Source organism: Pyxicephalus adspersus, chromosome 6 (genome assembly GCF_032062135.1).
Source record: "Pyxicephalus adspersus chromosome 6, UCB_Pads_2.0, whole genome shotgun sequence".
NCBI classification, from domain to species: domain Eukaryota; kingdom Metazoa; phylum Chordata; class Amphibia; order Anura; family Pyxicephalidae; genus Pyxicephalus; species Pyxicephalus adspersus.
Window position 1 is genome coordinate 90,387,072 of NC_092863.1, and position 17,927 is coordinate 90,404,998.

At 35.3% G+C, this 17,927-nt stretch overlaps 1 protein-coding gene across 2 annotated transcripts in view; it reads right to left on the reverse strand.

The window, feature by feature from the left end:
- Window positions 1-3,291: 3,291 nt before the first annotated feature.
- NPR3 (natriuretic peptide receptor 3) overlaps window positions 3,292-17,927 on the reverse strand; it is a 67,778-nt gene continuing 53,142 nt past the window's right edge. Inside the window, exons 6-8 of one of the 2 annotated variants that reach the window (XM_072416566.1) lie at window positions 14,740-14,869; window positions 11,910-11,994; window positions 3,292-9,796 (exon numbers count right to left, since the gene is read on the reverse strand). In XM_072416566.1, coding sequence (XP_072272667.1) covers window positions 9,685-9,796; window positions 11,910-11,994; window positions 14,740-14,869 — 327 coding nt within the window. In that variant the 3' untranslated portion in view covers window positions 3,292-9,684. Of the gene's footprint in view, window positions 9,797-11,909; window positions 11,998-14,739; window positions 14,870-17,927 lie in introns of both variants that reach the window. The other variant, XM_072416565.1, reaches the window with a different exon arrangement.

Genomic DNA, 17,927 nt, shown 5'->3' on the forward strand with positions numbered 1-17,927 from the left:
TTGATGCTGCTATCTTATGGTCAGGAAGCACTTGGTGAACTTGATTGCTTGCTTCATGTTGATGGCTTTTTACAAATATACAAAGAGATGTGTGATTTTTTTTGTTCTGCTATATGACTTGCTTGAAAATATTATTACAACAGGAAAGTCAAGTTCCTAGCACAGCCCCCTTCCATGTTGCATGACATAGTCCTTTTTTTTCTATTGATCTCCAAAAAAAATAGGTTTTAGTAGAGGTTTCCAGAGACCTTAAAATTATTATGAGGATTAAAAGCCTACTATAGAGAGTCACTTAAGTCAGGGGTCCTCAACCCTTGGTACATCTGACAGCTGGGCCGCAAGAGCACAGAGACCAGCAGACCGGTCAGAGCCACGGACCATGTCCCCAGTATGGATCGCAGGCTCAGAGACACAACCCGCCCACTCTCCCATCGCAGGACCAGACCTGTGATGGGAGAGTGAGTGGGTTCTGGCATCATGACATCACTCTGGGGGAAGTTTTTTCCCCTTTGAGTGACACATGGCTCCTCGCGCATGCGTGGTCCGGAGTCCATGAATTTAGTGGCATGTAAGTCTAAAAAGGTTGGGGACCAGTGACTTAGGTGACAACCAATTTGGGAGCACCCAGATGCATTCCCTGGCCTTTTAGATGTCTACACAATTAAGGCTTTTAGGGCAAATAACACACAAAAACTATGTAATATATGTGTAACGTAAGACTGGGTGACAAGGGTTTCTCTCTGGCATTTTGTATGGGTTGTTGGACATTTTATTGAGCTTGCACACAAATGGTTTACATATGTTATGCTGCAAAGAATAGGTGTGTTGGGAAGCCACAGAAAATGATATTACAGTGCAATTCACGGTATGATATGGGAAAACAAACTACTACTACAACTTACAGTAGTATATGATACACAGTGCATACCTACAATACACAGTTCTGAAGTTGGCCCTAATTGCAATTTATACCTTTGCTGATCTCTCATTCTTGCCATGTACCCCTTTAGACTGTGAGCCTATACAGGCATGCCTCTCTGGTATTACATCCTGTCATTGTTGTACCTGTTTTGCTATTAAACTGTTTACCACCATTATTATTTTTGTATTACTTGCTCTATGTTTACTATAAATTATAACACCACTAATAAAAAATATATTACATACAGATAATTGATACTTTTCTGATAATATCTTAATTTTCTAATACTACTGTGGGTCATTCAGATTCATCGAGTGGCACCTGATTTTTCTGGACAAACTTACGAAACTTCTTACCTGTCAGTGATAAAACGTTTACAAATAACAGATGTGAAGTGTGTGGAACCTTGGTCCTGCTGTGTTTGTAACCAGTTTGTTCAGGGAATAAATAGGTCTGGCAAACATCATATTTAATTGGTCCTAATGACGTAACCTTATACTGAATGTGATAAAATAAACCTAAGTTTGATTGGGTGTTCCATGTTTTTTAATATTTGGCAGTATCGTACAATTAGAAATAAAAAAATCTAATCTATTTATCTTTTTTTAAAGCAACCCTTGGCTATATAAACCACAACCAGAAAAGTTCTCCATGCAAAAGAAGACACAAAATTCCTCTCTGTCCAAAAGACATTCCCCAAACTAAACTATGAAACTGAGAAATGATCCTCTTATGTCTGCTGGGAAACTGACATTTATGGGAATGTCAATCTACTGGTTCCCCTGCATCTCTCAATGATTTCTCATGTTGACCGCAAAGTTTTAGTCTTATTGAGCATTGGAGGATCTCCTTTGCTGACTGTTGGTGAAGCAAGACTCATGGGTGTACTGAGGGCCCGGGGTAACAGAGGTCAGGGGGGCTTCTGTAAATACAGGATTCTGTTGTAATTGGGGCACTCTAGTGTAAAGGAGAGGCTCCTGATGTAAATAGGGAACTCTGATGTGAAGGGGATATATAATGTAAATTGGGCGACTCTGAAGTAACAGGGGGGACATTAAAGGGGAGGGAATCTAGATTTGAAGTGGGGCCTAAAATGTTAAGGGAAAAATGCTAATGTAAAGAGGTGCACCTGGTATACAGGGGGTTCCTATTGAAAAGTAGATTCTAGGGGCTAAAAATTATCATTGGCATCCATAGATCTGTAGCTAGAAAAAACATCATTGGTAGTGCAGAAATGCCACAGAAAAGGGGCTCAAGACCAAAGACCACATCAGGATCCATACATAGGTAGCAAAGGGGAGACATGAGTGATGGGTGAAATGCAACACTGAGGGGTAAAGAGGGAGGGACGTTCTACATAAGTAATTTGGGTGATAAGCTATTGAAGGCAGCAGGAAAAAGCAATTGAACACTGAGGAGGCCAGAAGACAGAGATATATGGAGCAAGTTCAAAGAGGGTGTAAATTTAGGTGGGTGCCACAATCCTTTGGTATTTTTTGGTAAAAATGTTTTCTCTTTTAAAAATATAAAGAGGGCAACACGGTAGCTCAGAGGTTAACACCCTGGCCTTTGCAGCGCTAGGTTCCAGGTTTAAAACTCCTCCAGGACACTATCTGCATGGAGTTTGCAGGTTCTCCTTGTGTTTGCATGGGTTTCCTCCAGGTACTCCAGTTTCCTCCCATATTCCAAATAAATGCAGTTAGGTCAACTGGCTTCCCCCCAAAATTGACCTTAGACTGTGTTAATGAAATATGACTATGGTATGGACATTAGATTGTGAGCCCCTTTAAAGGACAGCTAGTGACATGAACACGGACTTTGTACAGCGCTGCGTAATAGGTCAGTGCTATATAAATACTGTGTAATAGTAATAATAATAATAGTAATATAGAGGATATAGAGAATCCAGCACCTGAAAATATGGGCATAGACCAGTATGAATCAAAGATAAAGTGGCTTTACCACACATAGTGATCATGTTTGGTGCGAACTAAAGACATTTCAGTAGAATCTTGTACCTACTCTACAATCTTGTACCTATCTGTACCTACTTTATGCCTCCTCCCAGTACAAGCACACACAGGACACATGCAATGTTCCACTTAAATGTGAGAAATAATTAGAAGCACAGTTGATTAGATATTATTCAACCATTATGAGTACCATAGAAATATGGCTGTTCAGAGGAAGAAGGATATTATTGACTTGATGAACTATAACCTATTGGTTCTCATAAAAAAGTAATGATACCAGATAGAAGGTATGGAGGCTTTGTGGCATGAGGATGGATCAGTATTTTTTTTACCCTTTTGGGTTTTAGGTCAGTTCACTCAATATGATAAACCACACGATATGACAAATCACAACAGTTTACACAAACAAATATCTATCTTTATTTATTTCTCTAATAAGAACATATCTTTGCATTGGGATATGAAAAAATGCATACAGAGATGTACACACTAGTGAACAGATATCACACAAAGCACAACTGACCAACTCATCACTTTTACAGAATTATATTACATAAAGAAAACATATCCACATTGTGAATATGTGTGCTCTACAAAAATGACAATAAATAAATTACATTATATGCAGACAGTTCTACTTACATCAGTACAATAGCATATTGAAGTGTGTGAATAACCTATGTTCAAACATCAAAGCTGCACTGGAAATACAAAATGTGCAATTCAACAGAAGGTTTCCTGCCAACATTTAATGACAATTTTGTTAAATTTGTGATATTAAAAAGAGGTGGGCAAGATGACCAAATACAAATCCGTTACATGAGATAGAAGTCAGTTTTTTTTTCTTTTTCATGCTTCCCTTTTGCTCTGTATTAGAACAAATGTAGGGGAAACATTAAATGGTGAGCTATTAATAGGGGGAGAGGTGGACTGGTAGCCACCAGACTTGAGTTGCTACCCATATAGCACTGTGGTGAGGAAGCGTAGGGGGGTGGAAAGAGATCTGACAACTTTGATTGCGAGCTAGGCAAGCCTTCCCATGCATTAAATCTGAGTAAATGTTCCCACCATCAATGCAGACAATTACTAGTATAGCAAGGACTTTATTTTTGCAGCCAGTGCAATGTTTCCAGACACCCATAATGCTAGGATTTATGTTTCTATATGTATAAAAGTTGAAGAGGTTGTGTGGGACAGGGGAGGTCTTTTAGTATTTATTATTTAATCTCTACACCCAACATTTTATAAAAAAAAGCAATTTTAAAGTGTGCATTTGTGGAGACTATGGTTGGTACATTATTTATGTATTCTTAACAAGCAGTAAAGGGGATTTGAAACCAAGCATCACTTAAACTTATGGGTTGACTTTGAAAGGAGTTTAGACTGTTCACCAAGTAAGGCGAATTATCACCTTGCAAAGGAATTTTTACTCAATTTGGTAAATGTGCTACACATTCACTACACATAGAATACCAAATCACGTGAATAAATGAATAAAAACAAGCAAACATGAATGGATATAGTCAGCCGAACTTTATCATATTCGCTAAGCTAAAGGCTTGATCAGAGCGGTGGTTAAATAAGTGATTTTCTAACATCTCACCACTTACAAAATGTGAAGAAACCACCAAGCTCTATCATTATCATAAAATAAAATAGGTTAAAATGGGGTCAGTAAGCAGTAACCACACCGACCATGCCTATTTATGTCTATAAGCCCCAAGGCCAAAATTTCAATGCAAAGTATTATTTCAGTTTGCTAATGAACAGCCCATATCCTGTTAATATTAACCTATAGTCTTCATACATTTTAAGCAGCAAAACAATCAAAATGAAGAATGTGTTGGAAAGCTTTGGAATGAGTTAATGCAACACTTTCAACACATTATTTATGGATACATCATGATGCTTTAATCTTAATACAGCATGATATCATTATATTATTCAGCTGAAGCATCTGTGGAGATTATCTAATTGCTTTCACTGGAAAACAAATAACCTTCAGCACTTCAAATGTTTCGTGTATTCCTAAAATATTAGCCTTAACAACTGTAGGGAAAGAGATCAGATTTTAGTGCCTCTGGTGAAAATTGTGAAGATGAATTTCGCTACACTAACTATATTACAGAGCTGAATTAAGCTTACCTAATTAGGGTTACCTTAGGTGTTGTTACTGCTTGTTTAGAACATGTAAATAATTTATACATGTGTACCAACTTTAAACACTTTTCTGACTAATAAGGGTAATAATGGACATATTGTGATGTCTTCGAACAACATTTATTTTTTAAAAGTGCACAATTAGAAAATGTTTAATTTAATATTTTAGGAGGATCTACAGAATACACTTGACCTGATTTATTAAAGCTCTCCAAGGCTGGAGAAGATAGCCTTTCATGGGGGAACCTAGGTAATCCAGCCCCACTTTTTCCATGATGAGTACATAGGCCGGATCATAACTTATTTTGGTGGATCAGATTTTGTATACATTAGACCAAAGAAGAAACAGCTGTGACCTTGAACCATTAAACTGACTGTTAGCTATTACACCATAAAACAAATTGTATTTAGGGTTAAAACAGGTTCAAATGAAACATTTTGGTGAATTCCTTTGGAAAAGGAATCTCAGTCTGATATATATTACCAAACAGATCACAGCTCAGTGAATGTGGCCATTAATTTTTAATTTTTATGACTCTTTGGATCTAATACAAATTTGCTTGCCTGTCAAAAAATGTCCTACTATTAGGCCGGATGTATACAGTGTTTGATTCAAAATCCAAGATGCTAAGGCGAGGATTGGACAATCTTGGCCCTAGATGGTGGTAATAAGTGCACCTGACCAGTAAATGTTCCTGTTTTCTTTTCCCGTGTCCCCGCTTGTTGGAAGACCCTAACGGACTTGATGGATCATTTCTTCTTGTCATTAAAGAAAGGCATTAGACACATATGTGGAGCAGGTCCTGACATTACAGAGAACAGGAAAATGTCTCAGTGGCCATCAAATGTCCAAGTGGCTATGGGTAGTCTAACTCTTAGCAATAAAGTGAGTTAGCAGTGACTTGTGATTAGCTTAGAATTGTTGAATAGCACATATATATTACATATGCAAGCTCTGATCTTCCTAATAGGATAACAACCATATTATATATTAAAGCTGTTAAAATGCATTCACGAAAAATAAAACCATTTTATGTATACTAAGCAAAATATGAACTCATCATGATACATCAGTGGAGACATCCACTGTGCCTTACATAACAGTATTTGTATTCACTTTTGAAATTAAAGACTTGTATTGCAGCAAAGTTTAGTTTAATATAATTATTTACTAGTAAAAATATGTAAATATTAAAAATTTGACAAAATACATTAAACATTTATATGAACATTAAAAACAAAAACAAAATGGCAGTTAATCTAAAACAAACCTAAAACAAATATCAGCTTATTTTTTTTTTTTTGAAACGTTGCAAAAATGTGAAAATCTATCCTGCTGTAAGGTATTGTTAAATTAAGATCAAAAGAAGGGAAATTTGTGAATTAAAAGAAAGATATACTTTATAGATAACATGGTTTTTCAAAAGCAAAAAAATAATAGTGGTTCAAAGATAAAATTATCTTGCAGCATAGTCAGCTACTTTTTACACAAAACACCAAACTTTAAAAGTCATTATCAAAGGGCGCATAGCAAGGATTTTAAACCCATACTCTCTTGCTTTAGGCCCTTAGCTGCTTTTATAAAAAAGGTTTCATATTCAACTCGAAAAGCTGTCAGCAAACCCTATGTTGCCCACATAAACCATTCTCATAGCCACAAGGACAGTGCTGGAAAAATTTGTTTCATAAGCACAGATGCTCCTTGCAAAAATGTTGGGCTATACCGCGCTTTACACTGCTTTGTCCAGTATAGCAGTGTGACAAATGTATTGTTTCAGGATCAGTTTATTTGCAAATCTAAGGCTGGGTACACATATGCAATATTTGTCATAGGAACGAATCCTTCACGATCCTTTCCAAAGACAGAAGACTGCACGATGCATGAACAAGCGCTGTACATACAGCACCATTCTGATCTATGGAGAGGGTAGGGGGTGAAGGACCCCACTTTGCTCTCTCCCCTCCACTTTTATTACGATCGTTCGTTATCTGTTGATCCCTTAGGATGGTCTTTGGAACGACGGACAACGAGCGCTGTACACACACCAGATTCTCGTTCGATATCTGACAAGAACCATCTGACGTGTGTACGTAACTCACATTACCAAATAATGAAACATATTTTAGCTGTGCTCGGGATGATAGATGCATAAGGTCATAATTTTTTGTGTTTCATCACTCGAGATGTTTGCCAGTATTTTAGGCCAAAAAAAATTATAAAAACAACCCAATCAGATGAACTTGTAACTTGTATTTTAAACTTGTATTATAAAGGTAAGAATAGCGTGTAATCACATTGCAAAGTAACAAATTGAAAAGTGATCAATTGTTTTTTTTCATTTTCAGCAACAATGGCTGCAATAACTGGTGAACATATTACAAAATAAATTTGAATATTATGTCTACAAATGAATGATTTATTAAATTGTTTGTTTAGTGATCATTGAATCAAACCGTTGCCGCTAATTATTACACAGCTCTTTTCTTTCATTTATATCTTTAAAAAGACAAACTAGTCAGATAAAAAAGCTTTGAACATCTAGCTTGGAGATGAAACTGTTAGCAACACTGAAACAAACTTGTTGTCTCTTGACATGACAAGCCTCAAATCTGAAATAAAGTGATCTTTTAGGTTTTTTTTTTTCAGTTGCATTTTACTTAATACAACTAAACTGTTGTATTTTATCATGAATATTGAAAATTATTTAAAAAAAGGAAGGAAAGGTTTTGTAGATTCCTTTACAGATAGAAGAGAAGAAAACAGTAAACATTCTATAAAAAGGCAGGGCATTTTATTCTAACTAGTGTTAGAAAAATTTTAACTAAATCATTTTTATTTACAGTGAACACTGATCAAAAAATTCTACTTTGTGTGATGTCAGTTCTATTTTTTATCCTACATGACAAACACAAACAAAATAAAATAACAAAATAAAATCAGAATGACAAAACAAATAAATGTTAGAATGGAATGTTTTCTCTCTTAAAAAAAAAAAAAAAAAAAAGTTATTTTACTGTACAAGAATATATACGATAAATGATATTTACAAGTATATCTAAATATAATATTATCCAAATTTGGATGATTTGGATTTGCAATCATTTTATAAATGTTTCATAAGGTCCCAAAAATAGGTTGAATTTTCCATATCCTGCCGATGAACAAACTTAGTCATGCATGTTTTGTGAAATCAATTGAAATGACTTTTTTTTCCCAATTACATAAACTAAGCCTTTCGTATCAAAAACTAAAAAAAAGGCTTTTTCAATCAAAGTTTGTTTCAGTGGGTTATTTCAATTAATTTACAAAAATAAAAACAAAAAATAAATTGTACCAATGAGATGTCAAGGATTTCTGCATTATAATACACATTAGGATAGTTTTAGTTCAGTTGTTATAGTAAATGTTACAGGATAGTGTGGCATTGTAAATCCCAGTAAGACCAGTTTGTATTCTTATCATCAAGCAAAACAGCAGTCCTTTTTTAAGACTATAATTATGTTACAGGCATTTTTAGTGGTATAGCACAAATATATGAATTACTTTATTACCTGTTTAAAACGTTTCCAGAGTAAATGCCAAGCTGGGATCCGGCATATTACTATTGACCACACTATATACTCAACTGAAGCACTATATCCTCTCTCAAGTTTAACAAGCGACAGATTTTGTTTTAACCATTATTTATAGGCACTAAGACAACACTAATAGTTTTATGGCTACTAAATTTTTAGGTATTACCATTTCAATTTCTTTGCGTTAGAGTTTCAAATTCCAAGAACACGGAACCTTGATACACTTTGGATTATTTGTGGTTTTATATGATTATGTCTGAAGCTAAGGAAGATATGTTCAAAGGCTAACACAGCTTGTTTTATCAATATTAAATAAAACCTATACAACATTAAACTGAACAACCAGTTCAGCTCTGTTATCCTGAATATATATAATACGGCAAAGCATTATAACATCCACAGGATTACAATCATGGCCTGTGCTCACTCAAAGGTGACCTTTTATTTACAGCTCTAAATCTGAGCAAACCAAAATAATTCAATGAAATGGAATAGAAATTTGGGCTTCAGTGCTTCATTGTATTTGCGTTGAACTCAGCAGTCAAGTCAGGCTCTTACGTGTACCTTTAATTCCCTAAGCAAATCACCCTGCACTAAATTGTTTTAGTGACCCAAATTTTCTGCTGCAATTCAATGCAATTTCATAGGTTTTAAAAAAAATAATAAAAAAAAATATTTCTGTCTTTTTAAAATGAACTGTGACATTTTTGACAATGCTGCTTTAATAGATGTTAGAACTATGCTAAACCACAGATTTTAGAATCTGTGATTTCCACAAGAAAAAATCACCTCGATCTAAGACTAAAAACATAAAGGGTCCTACGCTAATAAAAATAATCTTATCCAGTGCAAATTTTACCAATTTGCATGAAACTGTCCCTTTTCATGAGATGAAAGGCCATGTGGCATCATATGATTACTAAATCATTCCTGAGATTCTGAAAATAAAAATAAAAAAAAAGAATATGATTCTGCTACTCTTCTGTGAGCGATCCATCTGACGCAGAGATGTCTTTGGTTGCATCTTCATAAAATCTCAATTTATATTTTTAGTTAGGCAGCAGAGAAGTTAGATCTTATGGAGTCTTCTCGAAGTTGTCTGTGTTTGCCAATGTTGCAGTCATCATGGGGATTTCGCCTTTCAATAGTTATTCTGTATTTCTTCCTGTTAGAAATACATATATACATATGAAATCAATTACATAGGTATGAAAAAGACTAGAGAAGACACTGCTGCACTAATCCCTAATATGTTATTCTTGAAGTGACCCTTTCACTACAGTACAAACATAAAATTACTGGCACCCTGGAAAATACCATGATAAATACTAATCTTTCTAGGGAGAAGCTGTCTTGATTGGCTTCAGGTATAGCTGCTCTCTCCTTCTCTTGTTTGTGTCAGACAGCATGTCTCCATTGGGTGTTGTGGTTCCTTGTACTGGCCTGCTATGTCACTACTGTGACCTGTAATGATGTGGCACAAATAGAACAATCAAACCTGGAATATATCTGGTCCAGGATTGGAAACATTAGCCAACTAATTGCAAATGATTTTTAGGAAATCCATTACAGGTTTGGATTTCTTAAAAATCATTGAAATTGTCAAATAAGTAGGAGATTATTTGGCATTTTCAAAAAAAAGTCAGTTTCAAAAGAAAGGTAGAAAACAATACAAAGCTTTATTAGTCACCAGTGAATAAGAAAACATTTCTCACAATACCATATGTAATAACACAACATTGAATGAGATCAGTTTAATGTTTCAAACTATTTTGTGAAAGGATATAGTGAGTCCAAGGAAATCCAAATGTTGTATAATCTTGATTCATAACATGTTTCGCAAATAATGCTTCTTCAAGGGAAGACTACAGCAGCTATTTAATAAGTGGATGCTGTGTTATTACATACAGTACTTTGAAAAAAAAAGTTTGCTTAGTTGTCTGTGACTTATAAAGCTTTGTATTGTTGAAATATTGAATTTGTTTTTTTTTTCAATAATTGAATACCTTCAGGTATTAGTTTTATATACTACTTATTCATCACTCAATAGCATCGATGAGGCCTGTGATCTGATCCCAATACATTCTGCAGCTGGTCAATGACTCTAAACATACATTTAATGCCACAGGGAGCGACAAGCCTAGGACAAGGAGTACTAGAAGAGACAGCATGTCCCCACATCAATAAATCTATTTGTGAATACTAGAAAAGACAAAAGCAACTAAGGCAGCCGAAGTCTATGAAGAACTGTGGTTAATTCTTCTAGTGTGCCAGTCTATACACTTTATAGGTTGTTACTTGATAAATAAAAACTATTCATTGCTTTTTTTTTTTTAATGGTCGTCTCACTTTTTACAGAAATTTAAACTAATGTTTCTCTACCTTTTTACCACGTATAAAGATCTTCGGGGAACCCCTACTATAATCACTATATCCACAGCTCACAGTACATTAGTGTGGTGGTCAATGGGAAGAATGTCTCCTACATTGCTGACCAGTGGAAAAGCTGCTACCCTTACAGACAGCCAAAAAAGTTAATTGGTGTCACTTAAACTGACCTGAGAGGCACAAATTGCGCATTGCTCAAGGAACCTCCAGCAACCTCTGGAGGATCCCTTGGGCTCCAAAGATCCCTGGTTGAGAAACACTGGTCTAAACTGTTGCACAGTAATATAATAATACAGTTATAATTTCATTGAATAATATTAAAAATGATTTTAAAATGCTAATCTATACAAAACTTGTATACATAGTTTATTTCTTTCAATAGTAGGCTTTTGTAACTCTAGGAGCATTCAAACTATGAGCCTGATTTATTAAAGCTCTCCAAGGCTGCAGAGGATACACTTTTATCAGTGAAGCTGGGTGATTCAGCAAACCTGGAATGGATTTTTTCAAAGTCATATGCTAGCAAATGTTTTAAATTTAGACCAGATCCATTCCAGGGTTGCTGGATCACCCAGCTTCACTAATGAAAGTGTATCCAGCCTTGGAGAGCTTTAATAAATCAGGCACCTAGAGCCAGAGGTACAGCACCTATTGGCAATCAGGCTCTGCTGCACTACAAATGCTTACAGTTAACACACTGAGAAACTATCTCCCTGCATCAATGTAGGTCAAAGACTTAAGTTTACTGTTAGTGCCTTGATTTCAGGTTTATAACAACTGGAAAACAGCAAATAGTGAAAATTATAGTATTTTTCAGTTCAGCTTTAAAAATCTGAACTTCATATTTTGGTTAATAGTACTAATCTGCATGTTGGAATTTTAGAACAAACCTGAAAAAGTAGAATGCCATTAACAGTCCTGTGCCTAGAAAGGCGCCGACCACAATACCGGTCACTGCCGATTCTCCTAAGCCACCTGCTTAAAAACACAAATAGGGAAAATAAGTGTTATTTGAAAAAAATATGCAATCAAATACAAAATAAATATTGGTGCAAAGAGTATCTATTGAAAGGCATACAAATATATAAGCTGCCCTTGCTAACTTGCTTCTTAGGTTCTGCCTTTGTTATATGGACACTTATTATTGCCTTTTAGGCAGTGGGTTCCTTTCAGAATTTAGCAGGGGTTGAAGTATCAGTGACATACAAGGGGGGGAAACTGTAGGTTTATGCAGGAACATTTGCAGTGCTGGATTAGTGGCCTCTCACATCCGGAAACAGTACTGGTAAGGGACTTGGGAGGACAATTTGGGTGAGAATATCTTGATTTACAAGGTAAAAGAAAAAAAATATAGAACATACATGGGGTCAATAAGCAATGTTCTGAAACAATAACATTGAATTTACTCTAGATAGTTAATATTATTATTAATAATAATAATAATAATAATAAAACAAAAACTGGATTTATCTAGTGCCAAAATATATTGGTACAGTGCTGTGTCTGGGGTTCTAAGAGTTGGGGATAAGTACACAATAAAAAACATGATAAGTACATGAAAACCCCTAATCTGTTGCCATGTTTTCTTTACTCTAGTACTATTTTCCTCTTTTGTTAGTTGCATCTCAGTAGTGCTGAGCTTCTGCAGCCACTTCTCTTCTACATGCATTACTTGCATTGATGACTGCATGCCATTTCTCTGCATGGCTTTTCTAAAGGAGACAACAGTAGATCAGGCCTGCATAATTTGAGTTTAAATGGCCATTTGTGGTCTCCATTAGAAGCCCATGAAACAGGAAAATGACACAGGAGCACAACTTTCTCTATAACTCTATAACTATAAATGTCTCTCATTTTAGAATCATGAGGGGTTATTTCTTTTATTTCCATATTTGAATATTTCTGTTACTACTGATATAGCAGAACTTGTGACACATAGAAAAAGTATGAAGAAACTAATGACCAGAAAAAAGGTGATTTTAGAAAGTTTGGGACTCTAGAAAAAGTGTTAAAAAGCAAAATTTTCATTTAAAATGGGCATCCAGTGGTCAAATGACATTGTAACTGTATTCTTTAGAGAAAAATTGGGCCAGGTCACAGGAATAGTTAATTAAGGAAGTCAGGGCAATAACAGGTGCAAATTATTTTTCCATTCTCCAAAAAGCTGTTAATTTTTTTAATTAAAGGTAATTGAGGATGCAGCAGTGCACAAATGGGTGTGAAATTTCCTGCATCCTATTATGCAGGGAATGGCCAGCAGTGCTAAAAATAGCACCGAGGAGGAGAAAGAAAATGTCTAATCTGTTTTTGGCAGGTAGAATGATTGTTAGCAGGCCTCTATGGATTTGTACTGGTTCTTGGCGGTCATAAAGAATGAAAAGACTGCAGAGTGGCTAAATATGTCTGTCCTTACATTCGTCCAGGATATCCATCTGGGTCCCACAAGGTCCCATTGCTGGATACATTTTGTTCCCCCCTGATTTTAAGGATTAAGTCACACAAGGGTGTTTTACCAACTTAGTGTTGATGCATTTGTGCATTTTGCATTGTTTTAATAATGAAATACCAGTTCTTAACATATACTACATAACCTTGCTCCTTAAGAAAATGCCCTGACTTCTGCCTTTTTTTATTTGGCTTGATTTGCATACCTAATAAAAGTCAGTCACTCAAAAAGACTTAAAGAAATAATAACTAGATATACATTAAACCAAATCTTTGCTTTGGCCCTTCCCAGCAGCACATAAATAACATTTTTTTAATATTCCATATTCTATATGGAATATCAAATGTGACTCATTTCCATTCTTTTCATGTGACAGGCTTAGGGATATGTGATTGGCCTGACTTGAGAAACCTTTAGCTTACACTGGGCTTCTTTTTCTCATTCCAGAAAAAAAAAAACACGTGGGGCAGATTAAGGACAAAAATGGCATGGAATATTTTCTTTTAACAACACAAGGGAGTCCATAGGATTCACATCTTATAGGGGGTTTCTTTAATTGACAATTACAAGAATAGGATGAAAAGACAAGTCATGATCAGATATGTGGCAGAGGTGAAGAGTGGCCAAGGCATGACTTCAGACAACAGTGATTTGTTTTGCTGTTTTTAGTTCAAATTTGCCAAAAAGTTTAACAAGATAAAATATAGGTGTCTGTTTCATTTTATTATTTTACTTTGTTTAGCAATATGAACTAACTTTCAGTATTTTTCATTTAATATAAATATGCATATACCTATTTGTTTGGCCAGGGTATATCCATATCAGATGATTCTAGGCTTTTCAAATAGAAAGCCTAGCACTGCCTGCACATTACAAACAGTCAGTCCATAAATTACTAATTCAGATTGGTAATTTGAAAAAGAATCAGAAGGTAACATGTCCTTGCTCAAATTTAACTCCACATCAGTACATTAGGTAAATTAGGCTATAGGGTGCAGCTGTGTTGCTTAAAGTATATCTTTTGCCAGCTTTTTTTATAGAAACACTCCAATACACTATATATTTCTTCTAAGCTACTGCCAAAAAAGAGCAGACTTTAGAATAAACCATATTTCTGAATGTATATGGCACATATGTGGTACAGTGAGACATACATTTATACCATTATTATTTATTAATAATGGTATACATTTACACAATTAATATACATTTATATTTATAAATGTCTACACCATCGATACTCCTATGCAGAGTTTATTGCATAAACAACTTACATGTTTTACATGGAGGCATCTGTTCGAATACTATATTTTCTTCAAGTCTTATTCTACCAGATCCCCATAAAAGCTTTACGTTTGGTCGGAGTTCAAAGTTTCCTTGAAGTCCATAGTAGTCTGCAATCACCTATATGAAAAAAAAATGTAAAAATTTACCATGATGCATTTTTATATTCCAACCAAAGACACAGAATAGGCATTAAAAAACAACCTCTAGTACAAGTTGACCAGATGGGAAAATGTTGGTGGAAAGGCTGCACACCATAAGGAGGAGCAGCACTGTAAAGGCTGCTAGGACAAGGAGAAAGGTATATGTGTAGCCAGGTGGGGTTGTAATCAGAGTGGTAAGGGATTCATAAAAGGTAAATTTATAGGTGTAATAAATGGAAGGACTTTGTCTCTTTTTCAACAAAATCGTAGCTCATGCAAATTATAGAGATGGTGATTTAGACAAAGGAGATTATGGGATGTCACTGGATGAAACTAAAATGATACTAAGTTACGTTTTCAAGACTTCAGAAAATAACCAGTTAACACTTCGTTTGTATATTTATTTCATTTTTCTATACATCTTCATCTGCTTAAAACATACATTAAAGCATAGAAGCCTGGGCTCTTATGATTTTTGTCAGAAGAACACAGTGTAAATTGGAATTTCACTTTAACAGACAACTTCTGCCTGGTGGGTCTCCAGACACTAGACGATCAGTCGTATTAAAATTTGCTTCTCTGACTTGGCCCCATTCATTCTAGATAGAAGCTAACCAAAAGTTTAAAAAAATTAAAAGTAAATACTTCTCACATTTTTCCTATATGTGAAAAACACAGCAAATGTAATAGCCAAATACGAGACTAGATTTTATTATTCTAAATTCTGTTTGTGGCTTCTTTTACTAAATTGTGGTTGGAGCGTGTTTAGACTGTGGTAGGAACATGTACATGATTAACACAGACTTGCACTGTGCAACCAAAGTGTGACTGATCCTTAAGTAATCATAATTTAATGATAATATTTCAGAACCTGATTCCATTCCGTAGAAGCGCACAGAACACACCGATTGTTTGCATTTTTGTCCTTCACATATTTTTGCCTGAAGAATGTCAATTATGCAAAAACACTTTACAGACAGCCAGCAAAAAAAATGCTGAGAGTTTATCAAAACTTGCAGAAATTTCAGGACAATAAAACATATTTAATGCTCTGATTGGGGATTTTGGTCTATGTCTGGGATTGCTATACATTTTAAAAACCATTTTATAGTCACAGCCTTCTTGATCCAGAAATCCAGAATGACCTGGCTCTTAACACTTTACCTAATTAATAGAGATTTTCTTATTTTTCATATTTCACTTTCACACAACTACAATCCCTGTGGAGGATTCTTAGATGAGAAGACCCTGTCATATTCTGGGACAATTTCATCAGTGCTCATGAATAAATGCATAAGAAGGAGTTACCTTCAGTGTAAACTACATAGTAAAATCATCTAAATATATTCAGAGGTATAGGTGGTTTAAATAAAAAAGAAAATATATTGCATTTACCAGTCATTAGATATAGTGGCAGCATTTGTGTTTTATTTTACACATTTTTGATTTTCACCTACTGTGTAACAAGCTTCTCATTCTAGTATGAAAATGCTCAATGTACTTTTTTTTTATGAAGGAACAGTGTTGTCACCTTAGAACAGAAAGTGCATTAGGCTATATATAAAGAATAGCTGTAGTTTACAGGAGTGAGATGTGCACCACTAACAACACTACATGAGATTACCTGGTAGGATGAATGGATAGTTTTTTGCACTTATTGAACTGATAAAATAGTGGCATGTGCAGCTCGGTGCAGGATGCCGGGATAGCCCGGCATCCCCCAGTGCTGCATGGACCACATGTGCAGAAGATATCCTGTCATCCAAGCCATCCAAATTTAGGTAGCTGAAGATCTGACACCCAAGAGAGGAACAGAGGAAGATGGTGGCACCCAAGATGGAGCGAGGAGAGGTGAGGGTAAAAAAGAATCAAGCAGGTATGTTTATTTCATTGTGGAAGTGACATCAGCTTTCCCTTCTGTAATAAAGGACCTGTCTGGTTCCAATTCTTTTTATCTTTGATTCTACTATAGAGATAATAAAAGCTGTCATGGCTGAACTAACCGAACAAAATCTCTAATGGCCTGGATATAAAGCTGATCTTTAGGCTTTAATAGTTTCAAGCTCACTCATGAAACACGCATATGGATAACTGTAGCACAATTATATGAACTCATGGGCTGCATACTCATACTGGGCCAGTGACTGAGAAATTTTTAAAAGCAGAACACCAACAAGCAAGTTGTATTTTTTAGGACCAGACTAGAAATTACAGTTTACAAAACTTCTTAATGTTGGTTGGATAAATCTAGGATAGTTGTGGTCACATTGGACAATGCGCTTACGCCTCTGACGTTCTTCCCTGACCACAGCATCTAACCTCGGTAAAGTCCTGCTAAAATTTACTGCTTTTGATTTTCCCAAATACTATTGTTCCTCAGGATAGGCCAATGATGGGGATGTCTGAATAGAATGCTTGCTACACCTTCCTGCAATCTTTCAATTGAAACCTTCTTCTAAGGGATAATTAAAAAAAAAACATCAGAATATGCCACTATTAAAATATGCCAACAGCACCTGGAAGATATAGATTAGGAGTGTTGCAACATAAAAATATGCTGGTTCTGAATTGTTAGTAGACTTTGCTTTGAATCAAATGTGCTATTGTAGATATTAAGTTGGTTGGGATTTAGTAGGACAAAAGTCCAAAGAATGATTGTTTGTTCAATGCGGGCAAGTTCCTCAAACTAAAATAACTAAGCTATGCTATATGCATTGCCTTTGCTTTGGGTGTTCTTAAATGACCCTAACAGTATGTGTTTTGTCATATCTTGTTAGAACAGAACGATGTTGCTCTCAGGAATCATATAAATATTTATGGGCACAAGCATACAGCTATCTGGTTTACATCTAAGTAGAACATAACCAGGTTACACAAGAATGTGCTACAGATGCCACAACCAGCATTCAATATAAACAGCTTACATCATTGTATTTTTCTGAAACAACAAAACAGGAGTGCCTTTAATCTCTGTCCATAATAACTTTTTTATTGTTTGGCGAGCATGCAGATGGCATCCAAATTAGCTTCAAAAC